The sequence below is a fragment of the Dreissena polymorpha genome, chromosome 8 (assembly GCF_020536995.1).
Source record: "Dreissena polymorpha isolate Duluth1 chromosome 8, UMN_Dpol_1.0, whole genome shotgun sequence".
NCBI classification, from domain to species: Eukaryota; Metazoa; Mollusca; class Bivalvia; order Myida; family Dreissenidae; genus Dreissena; species Dreissena polymorpha.
This window is the reverse complement of record NC_068362.1, coordinates 30,605,623-30,629,802: the sequence shown is the minus strand read 5'-3', so window position 1 is coordinate 30,629,802 and position 24,180 is coordinate 30,605,623. Positions and strand designations below refer to the sequence as shown.

General features: G+C 34.7%; 1 protein-coding gene across 5 annotated transcripts; it reads left to right on the top strand.

Moving 5' to 3' along the window:
* Window positions 1–756: 756 nt before the first annotated feature.
* On the top strand, window positions 757–23,227 carry LOC127841564 (uncharacterized). 5 transcript variants are annotated; one of them, XM_052370483.1, is made up of 8 exons: window positions 757–979; window positions 13,912–14,043; window positions 15,266–15,379; window positions 17,395–17,476; window positions 17,881–17,922; window positions 19,891–20,022; window positions 20,743–20,817; window positions 22,540–23,227. In XM_052370483.1, the coding sequence occupies exons 2-8, from the start codon at window positions 14,041–14,043 to the stop codon at window positions 22,755–22,757; spliced, it is 666 nt and encodes a 221-aa protein (XP_052226443.1). In that variant the 5' UTR covers window positions 757–979; window positions 13,912–14,040; the 3' UTR covers window positions 22,758–23,227. The 5 variants fall into 5 exon arrangements, with proteins under 5 accessions (XP_052226443.1, XP_052226447.1, XP_052226445.1 ...); XM_052370485.1 differs by lacking the exon at window positions 757–979 and adding an exon at window positions 3,971–4,033; XM_052370484.1 differs by lacking the exon at window positions 757–979 and adding an exon at window positions 4,398–4,574.
* Window positions 23,228–24,180: the final 953 nt, after the last annotated feature.

The following is a 24,180-nucleotide window of genomic DNA, read 5'->3' as shown; positions in this document are numbered from 1 at the left end:
AATTTTGCCCTGAATGAATTTGTGGAAAAAGCTCTCTCTGTTTGGAGAAAAAACCAAGCGAAAAGGCTATACACCTTAAATACAGTATGAGTGTTGTTACACTAAATCTGTATTGAAGTTGTAAACCTTTTGAACAAAGGAGAAATTGAATTTTCGTCACACTGTTTGAACGGGCTAATTTTGACCAAAAAATTATAACGACAGGTCATCCAATTTATTAAAAGTCTAGTCAGTCCAAATTGTTAAAGATGTTAAAAGTTCTCTGTTTAAAATGTTGTATGTTTCACTATTTAATATTAAAAGTAAAACAAATAAAGATTTCACTTGCTATAAACATATTTCTGTTTTAGCTGTAAAACTGCATATTTTAAAAGAGCCCCTGGCTAAGGTGTATCATTATAAGTAGATTATTTGTAACGAATTTACAAAGACACAATCTGGGACCCATTGTTTTCAGTTTGGACCCATTGTTTAAAAATATGTGAGTCCCAGGGACTCATTGATGTAGATTTCAAAATGAATCACTGTATATATATATATATATATATATATATATATATAGTTTCAGATTGGGTAAAATGGTGGGTCAAACGTCCATTTTACGGCCGTATTGTTGGGTCTTTAGTCGATTGTCGGGTCCCAAAGTCGATTATCGGGCTCTTGGACCCGACAGTTGAAGACCCACTTAAAAAAAGGCTGCTTAACATACTCATGACTATTTTTAAATTCAAATTTGCATATGTAATTTTACTCGAATTGTCGGGCCTATATCTCCCATTAGCACACATTAGGTCAAACTCCACACAGCAGTTACTTCCCTTGGGCATTCGCCAATCATTAATGTCTTTTTCTAGAATAAGGGAGGCCACTGCGTATGAGATTGACCAACCTCGGCGCAGTGATTTACCGGGAACCAGCATAGCAACGAACGACAACTCTGTAATAAAAATTGCCAATTTTCGCGGTTAAACTTAAAAAGGTAAGTGGCGATAATATTTATTAGGTTTATTTATATTTTTGGTTATTAAAATTATTCTGCAAATGACTGAATTTAAACTGAAACTGCAACCAATAATTAGGACACAGTTTCTGAAACGTTTGCTGACAATGAAAACATATTTCAAACATGTAAAGCCGTGGCACGAATTTAGGTGACAACCTTGTTACCGCAAACAAACAAATGTAACCTATAATCTGCATTTAATGCAGATATAGTGACATTCATGAAAGCAAGCATGATTGTAGCATTAGATCATTTCCATGCGATACAAGTTCAATATATGTTTTAGGCTGACTGCAATGGTTAGACTGGGGAAATAAATTATAAAAGAACAGAATCTTTAACCACACAAGACAGTTGGACTAGCCTTAGTGGTACAGTCATGTTACTATTACCGGATCAGTAGCGTAATAAAGTTGTTCTGGGGAAAAGCAATAAATGGTTTAAGACTTCTTTTACATCAGTTTGATAAGGTTTCCAGACAAACGCTCCCACAAACAATCGCTCCTACGCTAAATTAGTTCTGGCTTCAATAACTTTAAAATTCGCTTTCTATGAATTTTGAATGGCGCAACATTAAAGTTATGGACCAACCCCAGTAGGAAAGTCAACCAGGAATATACGAAAAGTTGACAGTTAACAAAGACCGCTCCAAAACAGCTTGTAAAAGCAGTTATTGGCCCAAATCAGCTACTTTATGTCTTTATTGGAAAGATTGACATTTTTCACATTTAACTGATATGTTTTTTTACAAAATACTATCTTAAACATTTAACATTTATCTTTTCTGCTCTAACATATAGACCAGTTGACGAGTGAAGTCACGCGCACCTGCAAATATTACACTCCGCCCACTGGTTGGCAAAAAGAGGTGAAATTCATATAAGCGCTTATAGAGAAAGTTGAAATAATAATCGTTTTTATTGATAATCATGCACTATATCAAATATAATTTTACTAACTATGTCTGAATTAAACATAAGCGTGCAAGGAAATGCATTTTTGGAACGATTATATTGTTGTTATTATTTGTTTTTACTATAAACGAAATCTGGAGTGGAACACAATATACGAGCACGGTATGCAGTTACCATAAAAATCTCTACTTGGCACATCTTCGCGACCATTTTTTAGATAAAAAATTCTCTGATATTGAAATTTTTTCAGAATAAAACAAATTTAATGAACGAACAAAAATAAGGATGTAAACAAACAGCAAATAGATCGACTTTATGTACGCAACATATAGTAACTGATTTGAACATGCCTGTAAAAACTTGCCTTGTTACACATTAAATAAATTCTCTTGATAAATGTAATTGTTTTTATTTAATTATTCACACCAATTTTGACACTCTTTGTTTCAGCGTTTTTAACCCGGTGTTTTATTGCACTTTTGTTCATCATAAAGCGATTATCTCGTTATGATCGGATACTGTCCAAACAATTACAAAGAACACATGGTGTGATAAATCCAGGGACCTATTCTTGGCCACTGCATAAACCACATGTGGCATACAAGTGTCTGGTCATTAAACATCATTTATGATACCTCCATGTCATCTCTTGGCATATTGAGCGATCATCTAAGCAAAATTGTAAAGCCAAAATACGAAACAGTTGCTTTAATAAAATATTTGAACATATTAAAAAATGAAGATATTTGTCCGAAATGGATTAACAGGAATTAGTGTATGTATATATTAGCCTGTTTAATCATAATAATAGAGTGTTAATAACTATAAATTAAAAATATTGTGCAATTTCATTGCTACACAATTAACGTATTTAACGAGTACCGGCAAATGTAAACTCGGCTATTCATGTTAAGATTGTACGTTTCTGTAGTGTATGAAATGACATGAAAACAAGCAAACAACAAAAGGGTAAAAAATACTTGCGTAAAATAAATTAATATATAGATATATTTATCATAAAATGCTAGATTGTTATCACTCCTTACCACCAGTAAAGAGAGTGCATGCAAAGACAGTTTAATTTGCTTAATATGCAGTTCTTGTTTTTCATATGTATGCTAAACTTTATGATATTGTCATTCGATGGAAACGAAACGGTAATTCATTCCATGTAAAATAAAATTACTACAATGTTTATTAATTGTAATGTATTCCGCTTTTAGGGCTTCGTTTTATAATTGATTAAATGCCCCTCTTGCACCTTCGTTCGCTAATGAACAATAACAATATCTGCACCACTTATAATTATAATCAAATTAATGTATGTGTTATTATCTTTGAAATATAATTTACCAAAATCTTACAATCACAAAAAATATGAAAGAATATTTATTGTTTTGTTTTGTTGGATTGCCAGTTTTTAGTCTGATGTATTAATATTATTAATATGTATTTTTATACAGAGGTAATTATATTTATGAAAATACATTTATTGGTACTAAATATTATATTTTTGCACTATTATTTAAGAGTTTTTATGTTTATTTCGGATTTTTGTATCGTTTCATTGACTAAACAAACGACATGTATACATGTTTTACGTTACTGTAACCAGTGTTTTTTGCCAACCAGCCAGTGCGCATGCGCGGAAAATCCCGAATGTAAACAATAACATTCAACTGGTCTATCGAGAAAAACAGTGACGTGACACACATGATTGAAATGCGAATCTCCCGAGATTTCACGGTCATATGATGTTATTTCTATTTTTAGTAACAAACCATGTGCTCAATTGTTTACAAATTCAGAAAGACATTTCCCGTTTTTTTTATAATTATTCTTGCTTGTTTTGTAAACAAATTGTAGTGTAAATACAAAATCAATGTACAAAATATTCAAAATTACCAAATTCACTTTGAAATCAGTGTTTAAATCCACCAGACGTAACTTGTTAATCACAAATAATAGATTTCAGAAAACGAAAGTAATGTTTACAATTCCAGCAAAAAATGTCAAGGTCGATCCGAAAGTATCCAAATGAAAACTCGTCACATGACAAAGCGACAATGGTGCAAAATTATGACTTTCAGGCTGATGAGAGTTATTTTCATCTATTGTAAGATGCATTTGAAACATTTGAATCTTAAAATATGCCCCGATGCAGTAATTTATATTCATTCACCAATATATGAAGGAATGTATCCAAGAAAACATACTGTCTTTGATTTATAGCGTGACATAAATCTGTCACCACTCTGGTTGACTTTCGATACAGGGTTGACTTCAGCGTACAGATATGTCAATACTATATAAACTGTACGCTGAAGTTTCTTTAGCTAACGCTAAATTTGACAGGGCGGACATTCGCTCCTACAATGTTTTAAACTTCTTGCTTGCCAACATAGTTATACTAGCATGTGGCCGCGAACAATGTTTAACCTCGATTTGGAAACGAGACAGAAATCAACAAAATTGTATATAAATGTCAGCAAAACATACCGAAATGTTTGACAAAGAGTCTTTCCCATTACGACTCAATCAGTGCGTTTTAAAGAACAGACCTTGAAGATGCTATATATTAAATATCATCTAAAATATCAACTATTTATCGCAATGCGCAGTCTGTAATTTACTGATGTTTAGGAACCAAAAGTTAGGTAATGTCCGGTTATATGATCATATGCTAAAAATGAAGTATGCTTTCTGCTTTCTGTGCATTGATTTTTTTAATCCAAAATGTTTTGGGCCTGCCCAGCTAGCTGAGTTGATGGCTCAGTTGATAGAGCGCCAGACTGTCAATTTTTAGGTTTGAATCTGGGGGTAGGATAAAGTTTCTTCATAGAGATTGGTTCCCGAACATTGTAACATTGTATTTGTAGGTCATTCTTCCCCAACCTCTGAATCAAGTTGGGAAGAAGTGGGTCACTTGTGGTTGGCTAATACTGGTCACAAGAAGTAGGAAAGCTGGTTCATGTCCTGACCACTTGCAAAATGACCTTAATTTGGGTTCAAGAAGGCATTAAACCTGATCAATCTAAATTCAACCAAATTCTTTTGCCCAAAGGTCAGAGTTTCAAATACATTCCAACACAACAGCTGTTGGCAGTCACCTCGATTATTGATTATAAAGCCCCGTCCAGTTCGATTGTCAGCGGCTAGCAGTCAATAGTATGGTCGTTTCAATAACATTGCCAACAACGATCATTTGTCTAAACTGTTTTCAATTTTCTAAAGATTGACTGTTTCCAAAACACAATTTAATAATCTTAAAGAACTGGACCAACGTTATTCCTTCTTCTGTTTGAGATTTTGCAGAACTTCTCCCTAAAGTGACTAGTCTTTATGACATTAAGTGAGTAATAAGGCCTTTCAAAATTTCATTCTCTACAGTTATTCGATTAATCATTAAATATTATGAAAATTTAAATATCATTTATGTTAGATATAGAGCCATGTATTAATCTTGCATGATTTTCATGTCTGATAGATGTTTCACTCAACAGTTTGTTTATGCAGAAATAAAACAAGTAACTGATTTTTATGCCCCCCTTCAAAGAAGAGGGGGTATATTGCTTTGCACATGTCGGTCTGTCGGTCCGTCCACCAGGTGGTTTCCGGATGATTATTATAACTCAAGAACGCTTGGGCCTAGGATCTGTGCAAGTGGAAGTCAAGTTCTTAAACCTTTGCATGCTGGGAAATTTGTCGTCTACTAAAATGTTGTCTGCTGAATTTCTCAAATTAGCGTTTTCTTTGAATTTTTTCAAAGAATACTATAAGAATAGCAAACAGTTTGGATCCTGATGAGACGCCACATTCTGTGGCGTCTCATCTGGATCCAAACTGTTTGCAAAGGCCTTCAAAATTCAGTTCCAGCACTGAAAGAGTTAAGAAAATCCCTGGAGTTGGTACTGTGCATCATTTAAGATTCCTCTTTGTAGCCTTGACCTTGACCTTAAGTCATTTAATCTTGTTTGTTAATTTCAATTTCAGCTGGCACTACATGTTTTTGCCTTTATATGTTTGAACAAATAAAATGGGCATCAAATCCTTTAAGCAAACAAACAATTGACTCTGGGATACGGGATACCTTTCAAAAGGGGAAAAATACCATGTGACGGGCACTTTTGGGGGAAAATTGCAATAAATTGTCATAAACCGAAGGTTAATTACATGTAATAACCATTATTTGCTCCACTTAAAAGCTGTAGCTTTTTTATATGGCTTTCCCCTACCACAAGTGATTGGAGCTATACTGCAATCACTGTGTCTGTCTGTCTGTCCCACATGGGTTTATGAATAAAATAAAACATTTCAAGTTTCAAATGCTTAACTGTTCCCTGGAATTGTTCATGAAAAATGCCTTGTAATTTGTTTAGCAGTCACATAAACAACCAAGCTATGTAATATGGAATTTTCACACCCATTATTGCTGCTTCTTCCTGTATTTGCGCGATGATTATCTGAGATATTAACTCTATGATTCTATATTCTCAAATCTTTTCTATAAAGAAGGAATGTAGTTGACAATTGTTAATAGTTTTATTTGATCGTTCGTCAAAAAGTTGTAATTCTGTTACTCTTGTATCTTCAATGCAATTGAGTAATTAAATAGCAATTAAATTGAATGCGTTTTAATTCCCTTTTATTATTGTTTAATTTGAGTAACAATGCTATGACGTTAAATTTTATTTACACTTAAATGTATTATGAATATTGCTGGGCCAAGTGTGAGGTTGAGCGCTCTATAACCAGGTTTAAACCCCCAATGCTTTGCATTGACCGTTCCAAGGCGGTGACCCCAGCTTTATTCATATTTTGTGTTTATGTTGGTTTGTATTGTGCTGTATTGTGCTGTTTTGTACTGTTTGGGCAATCGGTCACTTGCCTTAAATAAAGGACCTACTAATTGTTTTTAATGAAAATTCAATACTGCTCCAGCAGCTGGAGTTTCACTTCTTTATATTGTATTATTTTTTAACCGATTTTTTTTCAAAACTTTCCCTCTGTGTCTTCTGTAAAGGACTAAGATTAATATTTCTTTGCCAAAATACACAGGAAATTTTTAATGGAATATTGATTGTTGCTTTAAAGCTTTTATGATAATCAGTAACAGAAGCAGTAACATTCAGCCATAATTATGTATCCACACGGCTATAAACTAATACCAAGCTTCCAATTCCCCTTCTCTTCAGATACTTCCTTTCTTTCAAAGGGAAACAGTGGTGGTAAACAGATGATATTGCAATATTGCAATACTTCTTCCTCTGCCAAAATACATGTTATAAACATTGTTGGGCCTCTTATCAGTTATAAAAATTGTAGGGTCCCATATAAGAAATAAACATGTTGACACTAATTTTCAGATTTCATATAAGTCATATTGTTGAGTCTCATATATGAAATACTGTTGGGTCCCATATAAGTAATATTGTGGGGTCCCATATAAGGTATATTGTCAGGTACCATATAAGAAATATTGTTGGGTCCTATATAAGAAGTATTGTTGGGTCCCGTATAAGAAACATTGTTGGGTCCCATATTTAAGAAATTTTTCAAGAAATATTGTCAGGTACCATATTATATAAGAAATATTGTTGGGTCCTATATAAGAAGTATTGTTGGGTCCCATATAAGAAACATTGTTGGGTCCCATATATAAAAAGTATTGTAAGAAATATTGTTTGATCTCATATAAGAAACATTGTTGGGTCCCATATACGTAAAAAGCATCGTTGGGTCCAACATAAAAGATACAAGTTGACATTCTAGGGTCCCTTATAATTTAATTAACATTAAATGTATAACTAACACTTTAGGTATCCATATAAGTAATGAAAATTGTTGGGCCTGGCCCTTTATTAGAAGTAGACATGTTTACACTTAATGACTAATGTTGAGACCCATATAATTAAAATATATTGCTAGTAGACTGAACTGCAATTTTCTAACACTGGTTTCAGTGACACACATTCACTGTGCAGATTTCTACTAAATATGTGTTGTTTTAATCTCAAAATTAGTCTTGAGCGTTAATTGACACACCCATTAAATTATTTCCTTATAACCATATGGTATCCGTTGTTAATTCGAATGTTATTTATCATTTTGCCGTTCATCGTAATTTCTTTTCTGCTTGCCACCATCTTGGACGATGACGTAAATACAGGCATGCTCAATCACTATACATTGACCACTGCCAGTATCCTCCGCAATATAGACAAACCCAGAATCGATAATATGGGCGCCGCCATATTGGCTATTACGTATTTTTGAGTAGTGACTTAATGGACTTTCCTACATTAATAGATAGTGACATCTACAATTATTTTGTGCTGAAAATGAACACACAAAAACCATACCTATGCTTATTTGCTCAAAGAGACATTCAGACAGGAGAGGAGCTTCTTTATGACTATAGTGTGTCTGATCTACCATGGAAGGTTAGTTATATCATATACATCATATTTAATAAATAGATGATGCCATTATCATGAAGAAGCACACATGAATGGATGTCAAACTACTAACATAACTTTTGTCATCAAACAGCTTATGGCTTTTCGCTAACATAATTGTATCCTCAAAAACAGCTGTTAACCCTTTGCATGCTGGGAAATGTGTCTCCTGCTCTAATTCATCTGCTGAATTTCAAAAATTAGCATTTTCTTCGAGTTTTTTTCATAGAATATTATTAGAATAGCAAACAGTTTGGATCCTGATGAGACGCCACATTCTTATTTTTTCCCTGTAACAAAAAGGAAAGAGCATTTATACATTTGTATTTGGTATCTAGCGTCTCTAATTGGTCCACTATCAGGATTGTTTAAATAATGCCCCTTTGGTTAAATTTGCTCCTTCCTTGGAGATCACATCTTTTACAAAAATTAATGAGCTATCAGATTCATCTTATGTTCCAAGTTAATCAACCCCACAAATCAATAAGAGTTCAGCAATCTTTATTATAGCTGTTGAGCAATATTGGGATTTTTATGTCCCCCACTATAGTAGTGGGGGACATATTGTTTTTGCCCTGTCTGTTGGTCTGTTGGTTGGTTGGTTGGTCTGCTGGTTGGTTTGCGCCAACTTTAACATTTTGCAATAACTTTTGCTATATTGAAGATAGCAACTTCATATTTGGCATGCATGTGTATCTCATGAAGCTGCACATTTTGAGTGGTGAAGGGTCAAGGTCATCCTTCAAGGTCAAACGTCATATAGGGGGACATTGTGTTTCACAAACACATCTTGTTGGACCTTTTGTTTAGTCTTGTGTTATCTGGTACCTTTTATAAAATCAATATTAAGTTACTTTTGCAATAATTTGTAGGAAAAGAAAGCCAATGGTATGTTTAGTTCACAGTTTTGAATGGATGTAATGATACTTTGAATGGTAATATTGGGAAGTAAGTAGGTAAATATTCTTGTTTAAATTGTCTAATTATTGAGTAAGCCAATCTTGTGAAATACAATTTAGCAGAACGTTCAAAGAAAATAAGTTTTTATGGCCAACTTCGCATCATGGTTGTCAGTTTTTTTCAAGGCTGATAAATAGTTATGATAATTTCAATACTGTCAAAAGTATGCAAATGATAGTTGGCACACATATTCATGTACATCTCTTAGGAAAAAAGCAACATAACTTTAAGCGGGTATATTCGATTTTTAAATGCGTTAAATTGTAATATATTGAAACAAATATGCTATAATAACACGCAATATGCAAGAAAAATGATACATTTAAGATGAATTTCATAAAATGCAGCAAATGCAAACTTGCGCACCAAGCTGATTGTGACGAAGATAATTCGTACATATTTTCCTACAATAACCGATGCATTCGTCTTTTAAGTAAGTGTTCGTGTGTCGTATGAATCAATATCGCTGCAGGAATTTAAAATGAACCGTTAAACTAAATTTAGATTCACATCTTACATGCATGATATACATGCTGGCGAATTCGACTGTACAGGCTTTTTCGATTTCAATTTTAAATATTCTGCTTATTTCGCATTTTCCGACAAATGTTCTTCTTTACTTGTATTTTAGTTTATATTGAAATATATGTATAATAAGTTTTTTGCACATTTTATATTAATTAATAAATATTTGACAAGATCGTATATACCCGCTTTAAATGGTCTGCCACCTAGGGCAAACATGTATATGATACTTGAATTATCCAGTGAATGGCAAAATCAAATTCAAAGGTATCATTACAGCCTGCTTGTTAAGATTTAATTTTCATGTTAGTTTGCATGTTTTCATTTTTAGCTCATCTATTTTTTGAAAAAAAATTATGAGCTATTGTCATCACCTTGGCGTAGGCGTCCGATTAAGTTTTGCATTTACAGGGGTTTTTCTGCCTATTTTGGGAAAAGGAGTCTGACCAAATTGGGAATTTTTTATCGACACAATTGGCCATTTTGGGAAATTTTGCTTCGATTAAACAGCTCATTTGGGAAAAAATAGTGAATATATCATGCTTAAATAATTCAGTAGTTTAACAAATAAATTTGTTTTTATTTGTTATTTTGTCTTCTTTATATAAACAGATGCAATATTGGGCGTGTTCAACGTTTATTCAAGTACTGCATTTTTGTTTATTAGTTACAGTTACACTCTGAGATAAGAACTGAACAGTCAAAACCTTATAGCAGATATTTTTTACCAAAACAAACACTGGTTAGTCACACAAGTTATAAGACACTTCATTCTTTAAAGAAAAAAAAAATTTTTTTTTTGGAAGTTGGGACTTTTTTTTAATATTTTGGTTTGGGATCGGGTCCGTTTGCTTTGGGAGTGCCTCCGTTTTCCGGAGGCGCAGACAGTGCTGAAAACCCGCTGATTTAGGTCCACTTTTCTCATTAAGTATCAATGCTTTTGCATTCAAACTTGGTACACTTACTAACTATCAAGAGGGGACTGGGCAGGCAAAGTTAGATAACTCTGGCGTGCATTTTGACAGAATTATGTGCCCTTTTTATACTTAGAAAATTGAAAATTTGGTTAAGTTTTGTGTTTAGGTCCACTTTATTCCGTAAGTATCAAAGCTATTGCTTTCATACTTGCAACACTTATTAACTATCATAAGGGGACTGTGCAGGCAAAGTCATGCAACTCTGACTGGCATTCTGACGGAATTATGGGCCCTTCATACTTAGAAAATTGAAGATTTGGTTATGTGAATTTTGTGTTTAGATCCATTTTACTTCTAATGTATCAAGGTTATTGATTCTAAACTTCAAATACTTTCATGCTATCATGAGGGTACTGTACCTGGCAAGTTGAATTTTACCTTGACCTTTGAATGACCTTGACTCTCAAGGTCAAATTATTTAATTTTGCTAAAATTGCCATAACTTCTTTATTTATGATTAGATTTGACTGATAATTTGACAAAACAACTCTTAACTGACATACCACAATAGACTCCCCCCACCTTATAAATGACCACCACACCCTTACACTATACCCCCCTCCCCCCCACCACCACCCAGCCCATTTTATTTTTTATGTTCCCATTCACTATAGTGGGGGACATTTGGATTTTCCCCTGTTGGTCTGTTTCTGCCAACTTTAACATTTTTCAATCACTTTTGCTATATTGAAGAAAGCTACTTCATATTTGGCATGTATGTGTTTTTCATGGAGCTGCACATTTTGAGTGGTACTTTCTGATAATGGGTTAAAATGAAAGTGAATATCTGTTAACAGTTGCACTGCATAAGCATGAAATAAATTGCCTGGATTATTTCATTTATTTTTCTTACACATACTGCTCTGATAGGGAATACATGTTATAAACATGACTTGCGAGTTTTTCACACCTTTATTGACATTACACAACAGATTAACACCAATGAGCTGTCGAAAGTCGTTTAACCTCTATGCCATTAAAATCTGTTAAATGGACGAATAAAGCAATTAAGCTGTGATCTTCGCCATCTTTGTACCAGATTGCAGAATTTCCAATTTCAGATTTCCAGTTTGCGAAGTCATTTTTGCCAATTCCCAATGGGCAGAATATTTATTTATTAGGTTGTTTACAATGTTTATTATTGCAATATTTCTGCCTAAATACATGTAATAAGAATTGTTGGGCCTCTTACAAGTAATAAACATAGTAGGGTCCCATATAAGAAATAAACATGTTTACACTAATTTTCGGGTCTCATGTAAGTAATATTGTTGGGTCCCATATAAGAAATACTGTTGAGTCCCATATAAGAAGTATTGTAAGAAATATTGTCAGGTACCATATAAGAAATATTGTTGGGTCCTATATTAGAAGTATTGTTGGGTGCCATATACGAAACATTGTTGGGTCCCATGTATAATAAGCATTGTAAGAAATATTGTCAGGTACCATATAAGAAATATTGTTGGGTCCTATAAGAAGTATTGCTGGGTCCCATTTTAGAAACGGGTTTTTTACCTTCTATAACAGACGCCGAACTAGGCTGTTTGTTTCCCCTTTCTGGTCAAAAAAATTCCACCTAAAAAAAATATATATTTATTTTTAGCTCCATCTGGCCAGCGGGGCTTATGTCATGGTCCTGTGTCCGTCGTGTGTCCGTGCGTGCGTTAACTTTTTCTTTAAACATCTTCTTCTTCTTTTTACAGTTTTGAGCACGAACAGTCCGTTTTTCACGATTTAAAACGGCCGTTTTTGTAAATATTCACGGACATGAAAGGATTGTGAATTGGCCGTGTCAAAATTGTGAAATGTCCGTCCATGGCCAATCGCAAAGAAGGAAAAAAAGCCCTGAATCCACAACGAATACAATGACACAATACAACATAAAGCTAATTATGGCATGTTCACAGACATTCAAATATTTTGCAGAAATGCATTTGCCGTTGTTATACATTTTTATACACGTATAATATGTACGTAAAAACGACACCCTTCTATTACTCATCATATTAAGGGTTGCGGCATGTGGATATTGTCTTTAACATCTTGAATGGCAAAAAGGGATATTTGTCCGTTAAATGAAGGATTTTTTGGCTGTTTTAAAGAATTTGAAGTATTATAAAATTGTTTATAAGTTTTTGTCACAGTGTATATGGGTTCCTCTACCCCTCCAGTGCACATATTACTCCTCGTCAAATTTTTCTTGGTCATACGTGCACTGTTTGGGTAGAGGAACCAATATACACTGTAAACAAAAAACTATAACTTATGATATACAGAACAGCAAAACTTCAGTTGTAATGTCCAATATACTTTTCTGTAGATTTCAGTAAGACCCACCAATGGATAATAATATCAAGGCCCAACTGTTGACTATATATTTATATATATGTGGCGCGTTTCTGAAAAAGGCCCCTTTTGTGTGAACGTCAAATAACGGAGAAATGACGTTGTGAAGATATGCATTATTTTTCGACGTTTAAAAATTATTTTAGACAAACATCACACAAATTTAATCACTATGCTAATTCATTTATTTTAGAACGTGTAACAATACAAATTGGCCATATTACATGTATAGTAATAAACAACAGACAAAACTTCTTGCAAAATTATATCGTCAAAATAGTTGCATTGATATAAAAACATTTTTAGAGTTCACACAGCATCTCTTGAAAATTATAGGTTTGAACAAGTTTTCATTTGATCATATAAAACGTGTACATTATCTGAATAGGAAAAGAACGAACTTTAAGAACATTTTAAAAACTCAATTTATTTTTGTCACATTCATATGGCCTTTTTTTTAAACCATGTCACGTAAACATAATAGCAAAACCTTCTGTTATCCAAGCCAATATATATTTTCTATAGATTTCAGCAAGACCCACCAATGGATAATAGACATACAAGACCCCACTGTTGACATTATATGTTTACAGTCATTAAGGCAACTGTTGAAGACACCCACAGTCTAGAATCTATACAGGAGTCAGAGCCTCTCATGATACAACATGCCAGTGTTGACTGTGCTGATCATATGCAATCTACAGGTTTCACTTTGGTTCTTTCAGAGTCCATGTCAACTGCTGACAGTGAAGAGCCAGGCAGTCTGACCCATGATAGGAAGGAGCCAAGTGAAGAGCCAGCCAGTCTGACCCACGATAGGAGGGAGCCAAGTGAAGAGCCAGCCAGTCTGACCCATGGTATTTCTGTTATCTGTTGGGCCTCTTACAAGTAATAAACATCGTAGGGTCCCATATAAGAAATAAACATGTTTACACTAATTTTCGGGTCTCATATAAGTAATATTGTTGGGTCCCATATAAGAAATACTGTTGAGTCTCATACATGTATAAGAAGTATTGTAAGAAATATTGTCAGGTACCATATAAGACATTCTTCAAAAGTTCCAAGGTTACTTTGTCATGGCGATTTGCCAATCATTGGTTCAGCATTTCTTACTTGCTGTCAATATACCTTGAGCGACCATTGCAGTCCTTTTGTTTACTTTAGTCTTTGATACATAGATTTGTTATTTTATATTAAACTTTGCTGTTAAATCAAGAAATTGTTGTGTTGTTTTATATGCATGTATTTGCTTTGGTTCGAATATGGCCATATTAAATGTATGCAAATGTGTTATCCTTGTCAAATAAAAAATCATTTCTTGAAACATTCAAGGTTCAATATTGAACTTTCTATTTATTATTCAGTACTTATTTTTTATTTTACAAACTGGTACAATCGTTCACAATTACTTCTAAAGTCTAGTTGTGCAAATATGGGATTGCTTAAGCCATTTAAGAATTATGGTCTTTGTTTCATATCCCTGTACAGATGAGATATTGTGACCTGAAGGTTTCTTTATTATGGCACAATATTTATTTAGACTTTCAGCAATTATACTACATTCTCTTCCAGTTTAATGGCATACATACATACATGTATACTTCGGCTTTTATACAGAAATAAGTAATTATGTTGAATTTGCTTGCCATCAATTTGTGAATAAATTATAATAAAAACTTTTATGGAGACCTTTGATTTTGGCAGCTTTTGTATGACAGAAAATGGTTATCTGTGAGAACCCAATAATTGATTTTAAATTGTTAGACCCAATTGTTATATTTAACATAAATTTTGGCATATATACAGGAAGTAGCTATTTTCAAAATGGCGGATCATGTAAATACCAAACCATGTGTTGGCTTTTTCAGAATTAAACATTACAAAATTTTTGACTCTGTAAATGCATGGTGTGATTACAAGAATTTGGAGCACCATAATGACTACAACTATACAGATAAAAGCTTTCTTGTGTACATCTTTTCTGTAGAAGATGCAAAACAAATTGTTAAATTGGCAGCAAACTGGAATGATGACTGCATATTTGTGAATATAATCAAGAATTAACATGCTTTATAGATTCTTGACATGACTCATGGTGAACTAAAATTGCTTGCAAAGCATCTGGGACATGATGTGAAGACCCACAAGGAATATTATCAGTTGTCTTCCAGTACCATGGAACTCTCAAAGGTATATATTTCATTAATAAAAATCTTTAAATTTTCCATACACAGATATTTGAAAAACTAAATGCTATATTGTAACTAAGAGGGCTAAAAGAAAGAATAATTTAACAGGCAGCCACAGTAAGACCATATCTGATGTTGACTTTGACTAGTATGCTTTGCATTAATGGCTTTTTATGCCCCCCTGGATCGAATGAACGGGGGTATATTGTTTTTGGCTTGTCTTTCTTTGTATGTGTGTGCGTGTCAAGGTGTGTGTGTGTGTCCAAAACTTTTACCAAAACTTAAACGTTTGATCATAACTTTTGAAATATTGAAAACAGCAACTTGATATTTGGATTACATGCGTATCTCATGGACCTGCACATTTTGAGTGGTGAAAGGTCAATGTCATCCTTCAAGGTCAAAGGTCAAATAAAAAAAAGCGGCACAGTAGGGGCATTGTGTTTCTTACAAACACATCTCTTGTTGTGAGTGTGTTTTGTGCTACAACCAATGTCCATGCCAAGGTGTAAACTCTCCAGTTCATGTTATTGTTGTTTTGTCTATTTAGCCCTCATTGTCATACTGTTTAGTGTTGTCTGCTAATTTGTTGCCATTGTTGACTATTTTATATTATTGTGGCTTTTCTTCATTTATTCAATGGGAATTTTGGTCACTGACCAGCTTTTCATTAATTAAGTTCTTTTACCGAAATGGTATCAATAAATGCAATATCTAAAGGCATGTACATCACACAAGCTAGCATTAATATAAAGCGTAATTATACCCACTTACCTATGTGTAATGGGGGCTATATAAAAGTCACTTTGTCGGTCTGTCCCGAAATTTCATCCGATCTTCACCAAACTTGGTCACAAGTTGTATCTAGATGATGTCTAGGTCAAGTTTGAATATGGGTCATGCCTGGTAAAAAAACTAGGTCACAAGGTCACTTAGTGCTTTTAAACACAAAGTTTGTCTGGACCATAACTATTTCATTTATTGTTAGATTTTTAATTGACTTGGTTTTGATTTGTTCACCATCATGGGACCGTGTGTTGCGCGAAAGAATTGCGTCGATATCTCCAAGAACTTAGGTCAAGGTCACTTTTGGAGTTCAAGGGTAAAATGCTTGTCCGGGCCATAACTTTTGTCATTCATTGTGAGATTTTAAAATCATTTGGAACATTTGTTAACCATCATTGGAGGGTGTGTCGCGCAAAGAATTTCATCTTGTCCGGGCAATAACTGTGTTGTTCTTTTGAGATTTTAAAATCAGTTGAAACATTTCACCATCATTGGAAGGTGTGTTGTGCGAGAGAATTACGTCGATATCTCCAAGGTCAAGGTCACACTTTGAGTTCAAATGTCAAAAATGGCCATAAATGAGCTTTTCTGGGCCATAACTATGTAGTTCATTGTGAGATTTAAAAATCATTGGCACATTTGTTCACCGTCATATGACTTGTGTGTCACGTGAAAGAGTTACGTCAATATCTCGAAGGTCAAGGTCACACTTTGTTCAAAGGTAAAAGAAGGCCATGAATGAGTTTGTCTGGGCCATAACTATGTTGTTCATTGTGAGATTTTAAAATCATGTGTTCACCGTTATGGATGGTGTGTGGCAGGAAAGAATAATGTCGATATCTCCAAGGTCAAGGTCATGCTTTAAGTTCAAAGGTCAAAATGGCCATAAATGATAATGGCATAATAATTCTTAAAAATAGCCATTAATTAGATTCTCTTGTGTGGATGGGGCACGTGGGGGTATAGGTCACGTCTGTGACAAAGCTCTAGTTTCTTTAAGTGTTGTGGCAGATAATTGAGATTATATTATTTGTAGGGCTGTGTAATTTACAAATATGGTACTGTGCAGACTTTCACAAGCTGTCAACAAAATAGCATATGGCAACGTTTGTGTTCAATTATATTGATATTGAAATAAAAAGTGAGGTCAGGGAACTATGGATTGCTACTGTTGTTATGATGGAAGTATTGTTGACACTGGAATATTATGGTCTTCTTGAAATTTTATAGGTTGCCCTGATGTTGTATGCTGTTGAAAATGGTAAAGTCAATGAGTGGAAGGGAAGGCAGATGAAGGACATAGTAGTAGAAGGTTTGATTATAAGAATTTTATTAATATAATTCATTTTACTGAATTGGGATGGAGAATTTTTGTTACTTTCTCTCCTATGGCTGTCAGTAAATTCGACTGAATGATCATTCTTCAGAACAAAACAGAGCGCTTGAGAACAGACAAACGATGTAAAACATTGTTTGAAAGGCGGGGCCCTTGTTTTGGCCACGTTAATTCAATAAGTCTAAAATTTACGTGGTAAAAATAGGCAAACCTATTTTATGTGCCTTGAAAATTGTTTATCCTCTTAAAGAAATGCTAATGCAACAAAATACTTTTTAACAACCTTGAAGTATTGAAAATATTTACTGTCGTATCAAGAGTGACTTCTGGTTATTTTTTTCTAAATAGTTATTTCTAAAATAAAAAATCATTTTTTACAGATTTACCTCTTCCAATTGAAGACGAAGATGGCCATCAAGAAGGTAAAATAGTTATTTATACCCATGATAGATCATTGGCCACTGTTCATTTGTATTATGAAAGTGGTCCATAACAGAGTCATTGTTATGGTAGCCCATTAAAAAAAAAAGGAAGTATAGGAATACCTTTAGATTTGGACACCTTATGAAATAGTTTATATGCTCAATTAGACATTTCTGTTTCTGAGTTATTTTAATGATTTAAAGGATAAATAACTTACTTGCAAGTATGAAGATTTTCTGATTTAAATTGTAAGCAGGTCTTATAACATATTTTAGTGGGGGATATGTGTGTTGTTATTTTGTGTACATCTCATACCTTATACCGAAAAGCATAAAAAAACACTTTTAGAAGTGCTTTTGGAAAACAAAACATTTCCTTTGGTATTTCTATTATCATATAATAAAGGCCCACCTATTGATGATAAAGACATGACCCAACTGTAGACTATATATTCTAGTACAATTTTCTGTTGTCCAAGCCAATATATATTTATGCCACCCTTCGAAGAAGAGGGGGTATTTTGCTTTGCACATGTCGGTCGGTCTGTCGGTCGGTTCGTGAACCAGGTGGTTTCCGGATGATAACTCAAGAACGCTTTGGGTTAGGATCATGAAACTTCATAGGTACATTGATCATGACTTGCAGATGACCCCTATTGATTTTGAGGTCACTAGGTCAAAGGTCAAGGTCACAGTGACCCGAAATAGTAAAATGGTTTCTGGATGATAACTCAAGAACGCATACGCCTAGGATCATGAAACTTCATGGGTAGATTGATCATGACTCGCAGATGACCCCTATAGATTTTGAGGTCAAAGGTCAAGGTCACGGTGACCCAAAATAGTAAAATGGTTTCCGGATGATAACTCAAAAACGCATACGACTAGGATCATGAAACTTCATGGGTAGATTGATCATTACTCGCAGATGACCCCTATTGATTTTTAGGTCACTAGGTCAAAGGTCAAGGTCACGGTGACCCGAAATATTAAAATGGTTTTCGGATGATAACTCAAGAAAGCATATGCCTAGGATCATGAAACTTCATAGGTAGATTGATCATGACTCGCAGATGACCCCTATTGATTTTGAGGTCACTAGGTCAAAGGTCAAGGTCACAGTGACCCGAAATAGTAAAATGGTTTCTGGATGATAACTCAAGAACGCATACGCCTAGGATCATGAAACTTCATGGGTAGATTGATCATTACTTGCAGATGACCCCTATAGATTTTGAGGTCAAAGGTCAAGGTCACGGTGACCCGAAATAGTAAAATGGTTTCCGGATGATAACTCAAGAACGCATACGGCTAGGATCATAAACTTCATGGGTAGATTGATCATTACTCGCAGATGACCCCTATTGATTTTGAGGTCACTAGGTCAAAGGTCAAGGTCACGGTGACCCGAAATATTAAAATGGTTTTCGGATGATAACTCAAGAAAGCATATGCCTATGATCATGAAACTTCATAGGTAGATTGATCATGACTCGCAGATGACCCCTATTGATTTTGAGGTCACAAGGTTAAAGGTCAAGGTCACGGTGACCCGAAATAGTAAAATGATTTTCGGATGATAACTCAAGAACGCTTTTGCCTAGGATCATGACACTTCATAAGTACATTGATCGTGACTCGCAGATGACCCCTATTGATTTTCAGGTCACTAGGTCAAAGGTCAAGGTCACAGTGACAAAAAACGTATTCACACAACGGCTGCCACTACAACGGACAGCCCATATGGGGGGCATGCATGTTTTCTATAGATTTCAGCAAGACCCACCAATGGATAATAGACATACAAGACCCCACTGTTGACATTATATGTTTACAGGCATTGAGGCAACTGTTGAAGACACCCACAGTCTAAATCTATACAGGAGTCAGAGCCTCTCATGATACAACATGCCAGTGTTGACTGTGCTGATCATATGCAATCTACAGGTTTCACTTTGGTTCTTTCAGAGTCCATGTCAACTGCTGACAGTGAAGAGCCAGTCAGTCTGACCAATGATAGGAGGGAGCCAAGTGAAGAGCCAGCCAGTCTGACCCATGATAGGAGGGAGCCAAGTGAAGAGCCAGCCAGTCTGACCCATGGTATTTCTGTTGTCATATAATAAAGGCCCATCTATTGATGATAAAGACATGACCCAACTGTAGACTATATATTCTAGTACAATTTTCTGTTGTCCAAGCCAATATATATTTATGCCACCCTTCGAAGAAGAGGGGGTATATTGCTTTGCTCATGTCGATCGGTCCGTCTGTCAACCAGGTGGTTGTCATACGATTACTCAAGAACGCTTGGGCCTAGGATCATGAAACTTCATAGGTACATTGATCATGACTTGCAGATGACCCCTATTGATTTTGAGGTCAAAAGGTCAAGGTCACGGTAACCCGAAATAGTAAAATGATTTTCCGATGATAACTCAAGAACGCTTTTGCCTAGGATCATGACACTTCATAGGTACATTGATCGTGACTTGCAGATGACCCCTATTGATTATCAGGTCACTAGGTCAAAGGTCAAGGTCACAGTGACAAAAAACGTATTCACACAATGGCTGCCACTACAACGGACAGCCCATATGGGGGGCATGCATGTTTTCTATAGATTTCAGCAAGATCCACCAATGGATAATAGACATACAAGACCCCACTGTTGACATTATATGTTTACAGTCATTGAGGCAACTGTTGAAGACACCCACAGTCTAGAATCTGTACAGGAGTCAGAGCCTCTCATGATACAACATGCCAGTGTTGACTGTGCTGATCATATGCAATCTACAGGTTTCACTTTGGTTTTTTCAGAGTCCATGTCAACTGCTGACAGTGAAGGGCCAGCCAGTCTGACCCATGATGAAATGAGGCAGCCAAATCCTCAAGGTATGAACTAAATTTGAAGACGGGTTTCTCTGCATTTTCTATCATTATGTGACAGAGTCTTATGTCATGACTGTATTAAAGTAAATGAGTAGTCCAAGTCAAGTGTGATGCTCTAGACGACCTCCTCTGTGATCTACAGGGTTACAACAATGTGCTTGTAAAAGTCCTTGTAAAGTACAAAGTAGGCAGTTTGCTATGAAAGTTAATGTTTAGTACTTGTTCTTCCAAGAAATGATAGTTCTGCGAACTGTCAGTTCTTATATGTGTGAAAAATTGTTTTAAACTGGTGTTAAAACAGTTTCAGTTAGTTCATTTTACCTCCGAACATGTTCAGGTTTTGTGCATTTTTATCAGGAAAACCTTGCTCTACAATATTCAATCATTGTATCACTTGCAGTGTTCTGCCGTGAAATTTTACTGTTGGGGACCCTTTAGGATTACAAAAGTGGGGACAAAAAGAAAAAATATGGGGACACAGAAATATTTTTGTAGCAGAATTAAATGTGTGGAAACTAATAACCTTTAACTTGAACTTTTAAACGTGCTTAAACTTCTTACAGTCAGGTTGTAACATTGTTATTAAAACTGGAACATTCAAAAAACTTTTTAACACTGTCAAACAGTTGTCAACATATTTACAAAACTTTGAACAGATTTATGGTCATTGGACTCCGCATGTCAAAGTACTTGTTCGATAATTAGAAATACCGATAGTAAAGGCGTTTTCTTTTTTGCTTTATGCACAATCTGCATGTCATTTTGTTGTTGTCAAACAGTGACCAAGGACATTTTTGAAGCCAATTTTCTTGGAATGTACGTTTAGGGGCAGACTTTTTTCGTAATTGCTAAACGATGTTGGGACTTGGGAAGACTCTGTTGGGTTGTTAATATTATTGTCATATTTTCTAATTTTACTTGCCGGAGGAAAAAGAAATAAATGGATTTTGTTTTCTTTGGCCTGTCACTTTAAGCCATTTTGATAGGTTCGGAAATTTCCTTGATATCTGATTGGTTGTTATAATCTTAACTTACCAATGAAATAGAGTGTTAATATTAAATAAATTAACCATTGGCTGCGAAATGACGTCATGTCCAATGAAATAGTTTGTTCTGGTTACACATTCACTCGATTACTTTACCGACTTACAAATTGAATCGATTAGTTTTTATTTCTAATTCATGTGCGCCCGCGGACCCATATACAGAAAACGGGTGGGGACAAATATTTGTTTTTTGCGACAATAACACAAGGGCGCATCCACGGCAGAACACTGACTTGTTATGTTGATACTTTGTGTGCAAGGATCAATTCAGTAGAAAAGTCAACAAAATAAAGGGCTTACAGTCACTGAACAAATGAGTTTGCTGCTTAGAGTGTATATTTTTCCCAAAAATATTTGAAAATTTCCCCTCTTGGAAGTGTAGTTCAATTTTAAATCCTCGTTTAAATAATTCACAGAAAAGCCAAAAAATGTTGATCTTTGAACATAAACATAACATGTTGATGACAAAAAAAGTTGGAATAATGTTTTTCTCTCTGTGTATGGTGAATTATGGTGTTACAACTTGATTTTGTATGTTACTTGCTTAGCATTGAAATTTCCCCTTTTACACGTGAATTATCCCCCTCTCAGGGGACCCGACCCCTTTCCCCCAAAACTGAAGAAAACACTGACATGATACTCATTGCTATTTTATTTTTTATATCTATTCTTGTTTTAGGGACAGGGACAAGAAAAGGAATGAAACGAAAGTGGGCCAGCGAAGAGAACATATGTTTCATGAACTTTTTTAGAGATGAATTAAGAGAAAAAAAAATGCCATCTGGCTCAAAAATAATGGGGTCCCTAAAAATACTTACCGGAAGAACAGTGGCCCAGATAAGGGCAAGGGTCCATAACATTATTATGGAAAAACAAAAATGGAAAAAGAATTGTTGAATTGTGGAATATGTTTATGCCCCTGGTAGGGTGGCATATAGCAGTTGAACTGTCCGTCAGTCAGTCAGTCTGTCCATCTGGCCGAAAACTTAAATGGCCATAACTTTTTCAATATTGAACATAGCAACTTGATATTTATACCCCTATTACAATTGGTAATGGGGGCTATATAGGAGTCACGTTTGTCGGTCTGTCCCGATATTTCATCCGATCTTCACCAAACTTGGTCAGTAGTTGTATGTAGATAATGTCTAGGTCAAGTTTGAATATGGGTCATGCCAGGTCAAAAACTAGGTCATGGGGTCACTTAGTATGTTTTAAACTGTAAGTTTGTACGGACCATAGCTATGTTATTTATCGTTACATTTTTAAATGACTCGGTACATTTGTTCACCATCATGGAACGGTGTGTCGTGTTAAAAAAAATTACGTCAATATCTCAAAGGTCAAGGTCACACTTGGGAGTTCAAAGGTCACAGCGTTTTTTTTCCCCAAAGGGGAAAGGTACCTGTACCCCTACAATTGGGAATTTTTCGAGTCGTGAAATCTTCAAATTGGGAAAAAAACGAGTCGCAAAATCAATGAATTGGGAAAAATTCGAGTCGCAAAATTGATGAATTGGGAACCTTTAAAATGCATGTAATCTATCATTAGGGGCTATATTCTGCATCACAAAGCATTTTAAACTCTAGGTTTTGACAGAAAAACTACAGTACGGTTATGCTATTTTGACTATCGTATCATGTCATGTGAAAATTGTGTTATTGCCACTTCAGTTAGGATGTGCCCGTCAATTGGAAAAAAATATCTTCCAGTGATAGGCATAAGAACTGAGGTTGCATAAAAAATAATATTAATAATTTTGTTTTAGCCCTTAAAAGTCTTACAAGCCCTGCACTGTTTCATGTGAGTTAAATTAAAAACTTAAAAACTAAACAAAAACAACAACAATGGATCTTGTACTGGTTTGACATCTTTTAACAATAGACAGTGAGAATAGTCACACGTAACCAAAATGAGTTTTTAGAGTGGAATGCTTTAACAATAATTTTCAAAGGTAAGTCTTATATTTTGTTTTGATTTTTTTTCATATCATCAAATAAGATATTAAGATCATCTGCCATTAAATGCTTATGTATATGTTGTAAATAACTATAGGATTTTACACCCATGTCTCATTATTTTTAATTTTATGTTAAACTTTTATTTGTTTATATCCGTATCCGAATAGTTACTGTCCGGATTTAACACTTAAAAAACTATACATAGAAGTAATATGCGCATTTAACTCAAAACGGTTACGTTTTTTTTAATGTCAACGAAAAATTAGTGTTGAGAAAGTTTATTGATGTAAGGAAGACTGGTCTTAGCGATGGAATTCTTTCACGGGAAATATCGATCACTCGTCGCGGTTATGTAATCC

Excerpts from the sequence above, each read along its gene's own strand:
- LOC127841564 (XM_052370483.1), top strand. Across the intron at positions 17,477-17,880 it reads GAAGGACATAGTAGTAGAAG|ATTTACCTCTTCCAATTGAA; the intron begins GTTTGATTATAA and ends CATTTTTTACAG. Across the intron at positions 20,818-22,539 it reads GAGGCAGCCAAATCCTCAAG|GGACAGGGACAAGAAAAGGA; the intron begins GTATGAACTAAA and ends TTCTTGTTTTAG.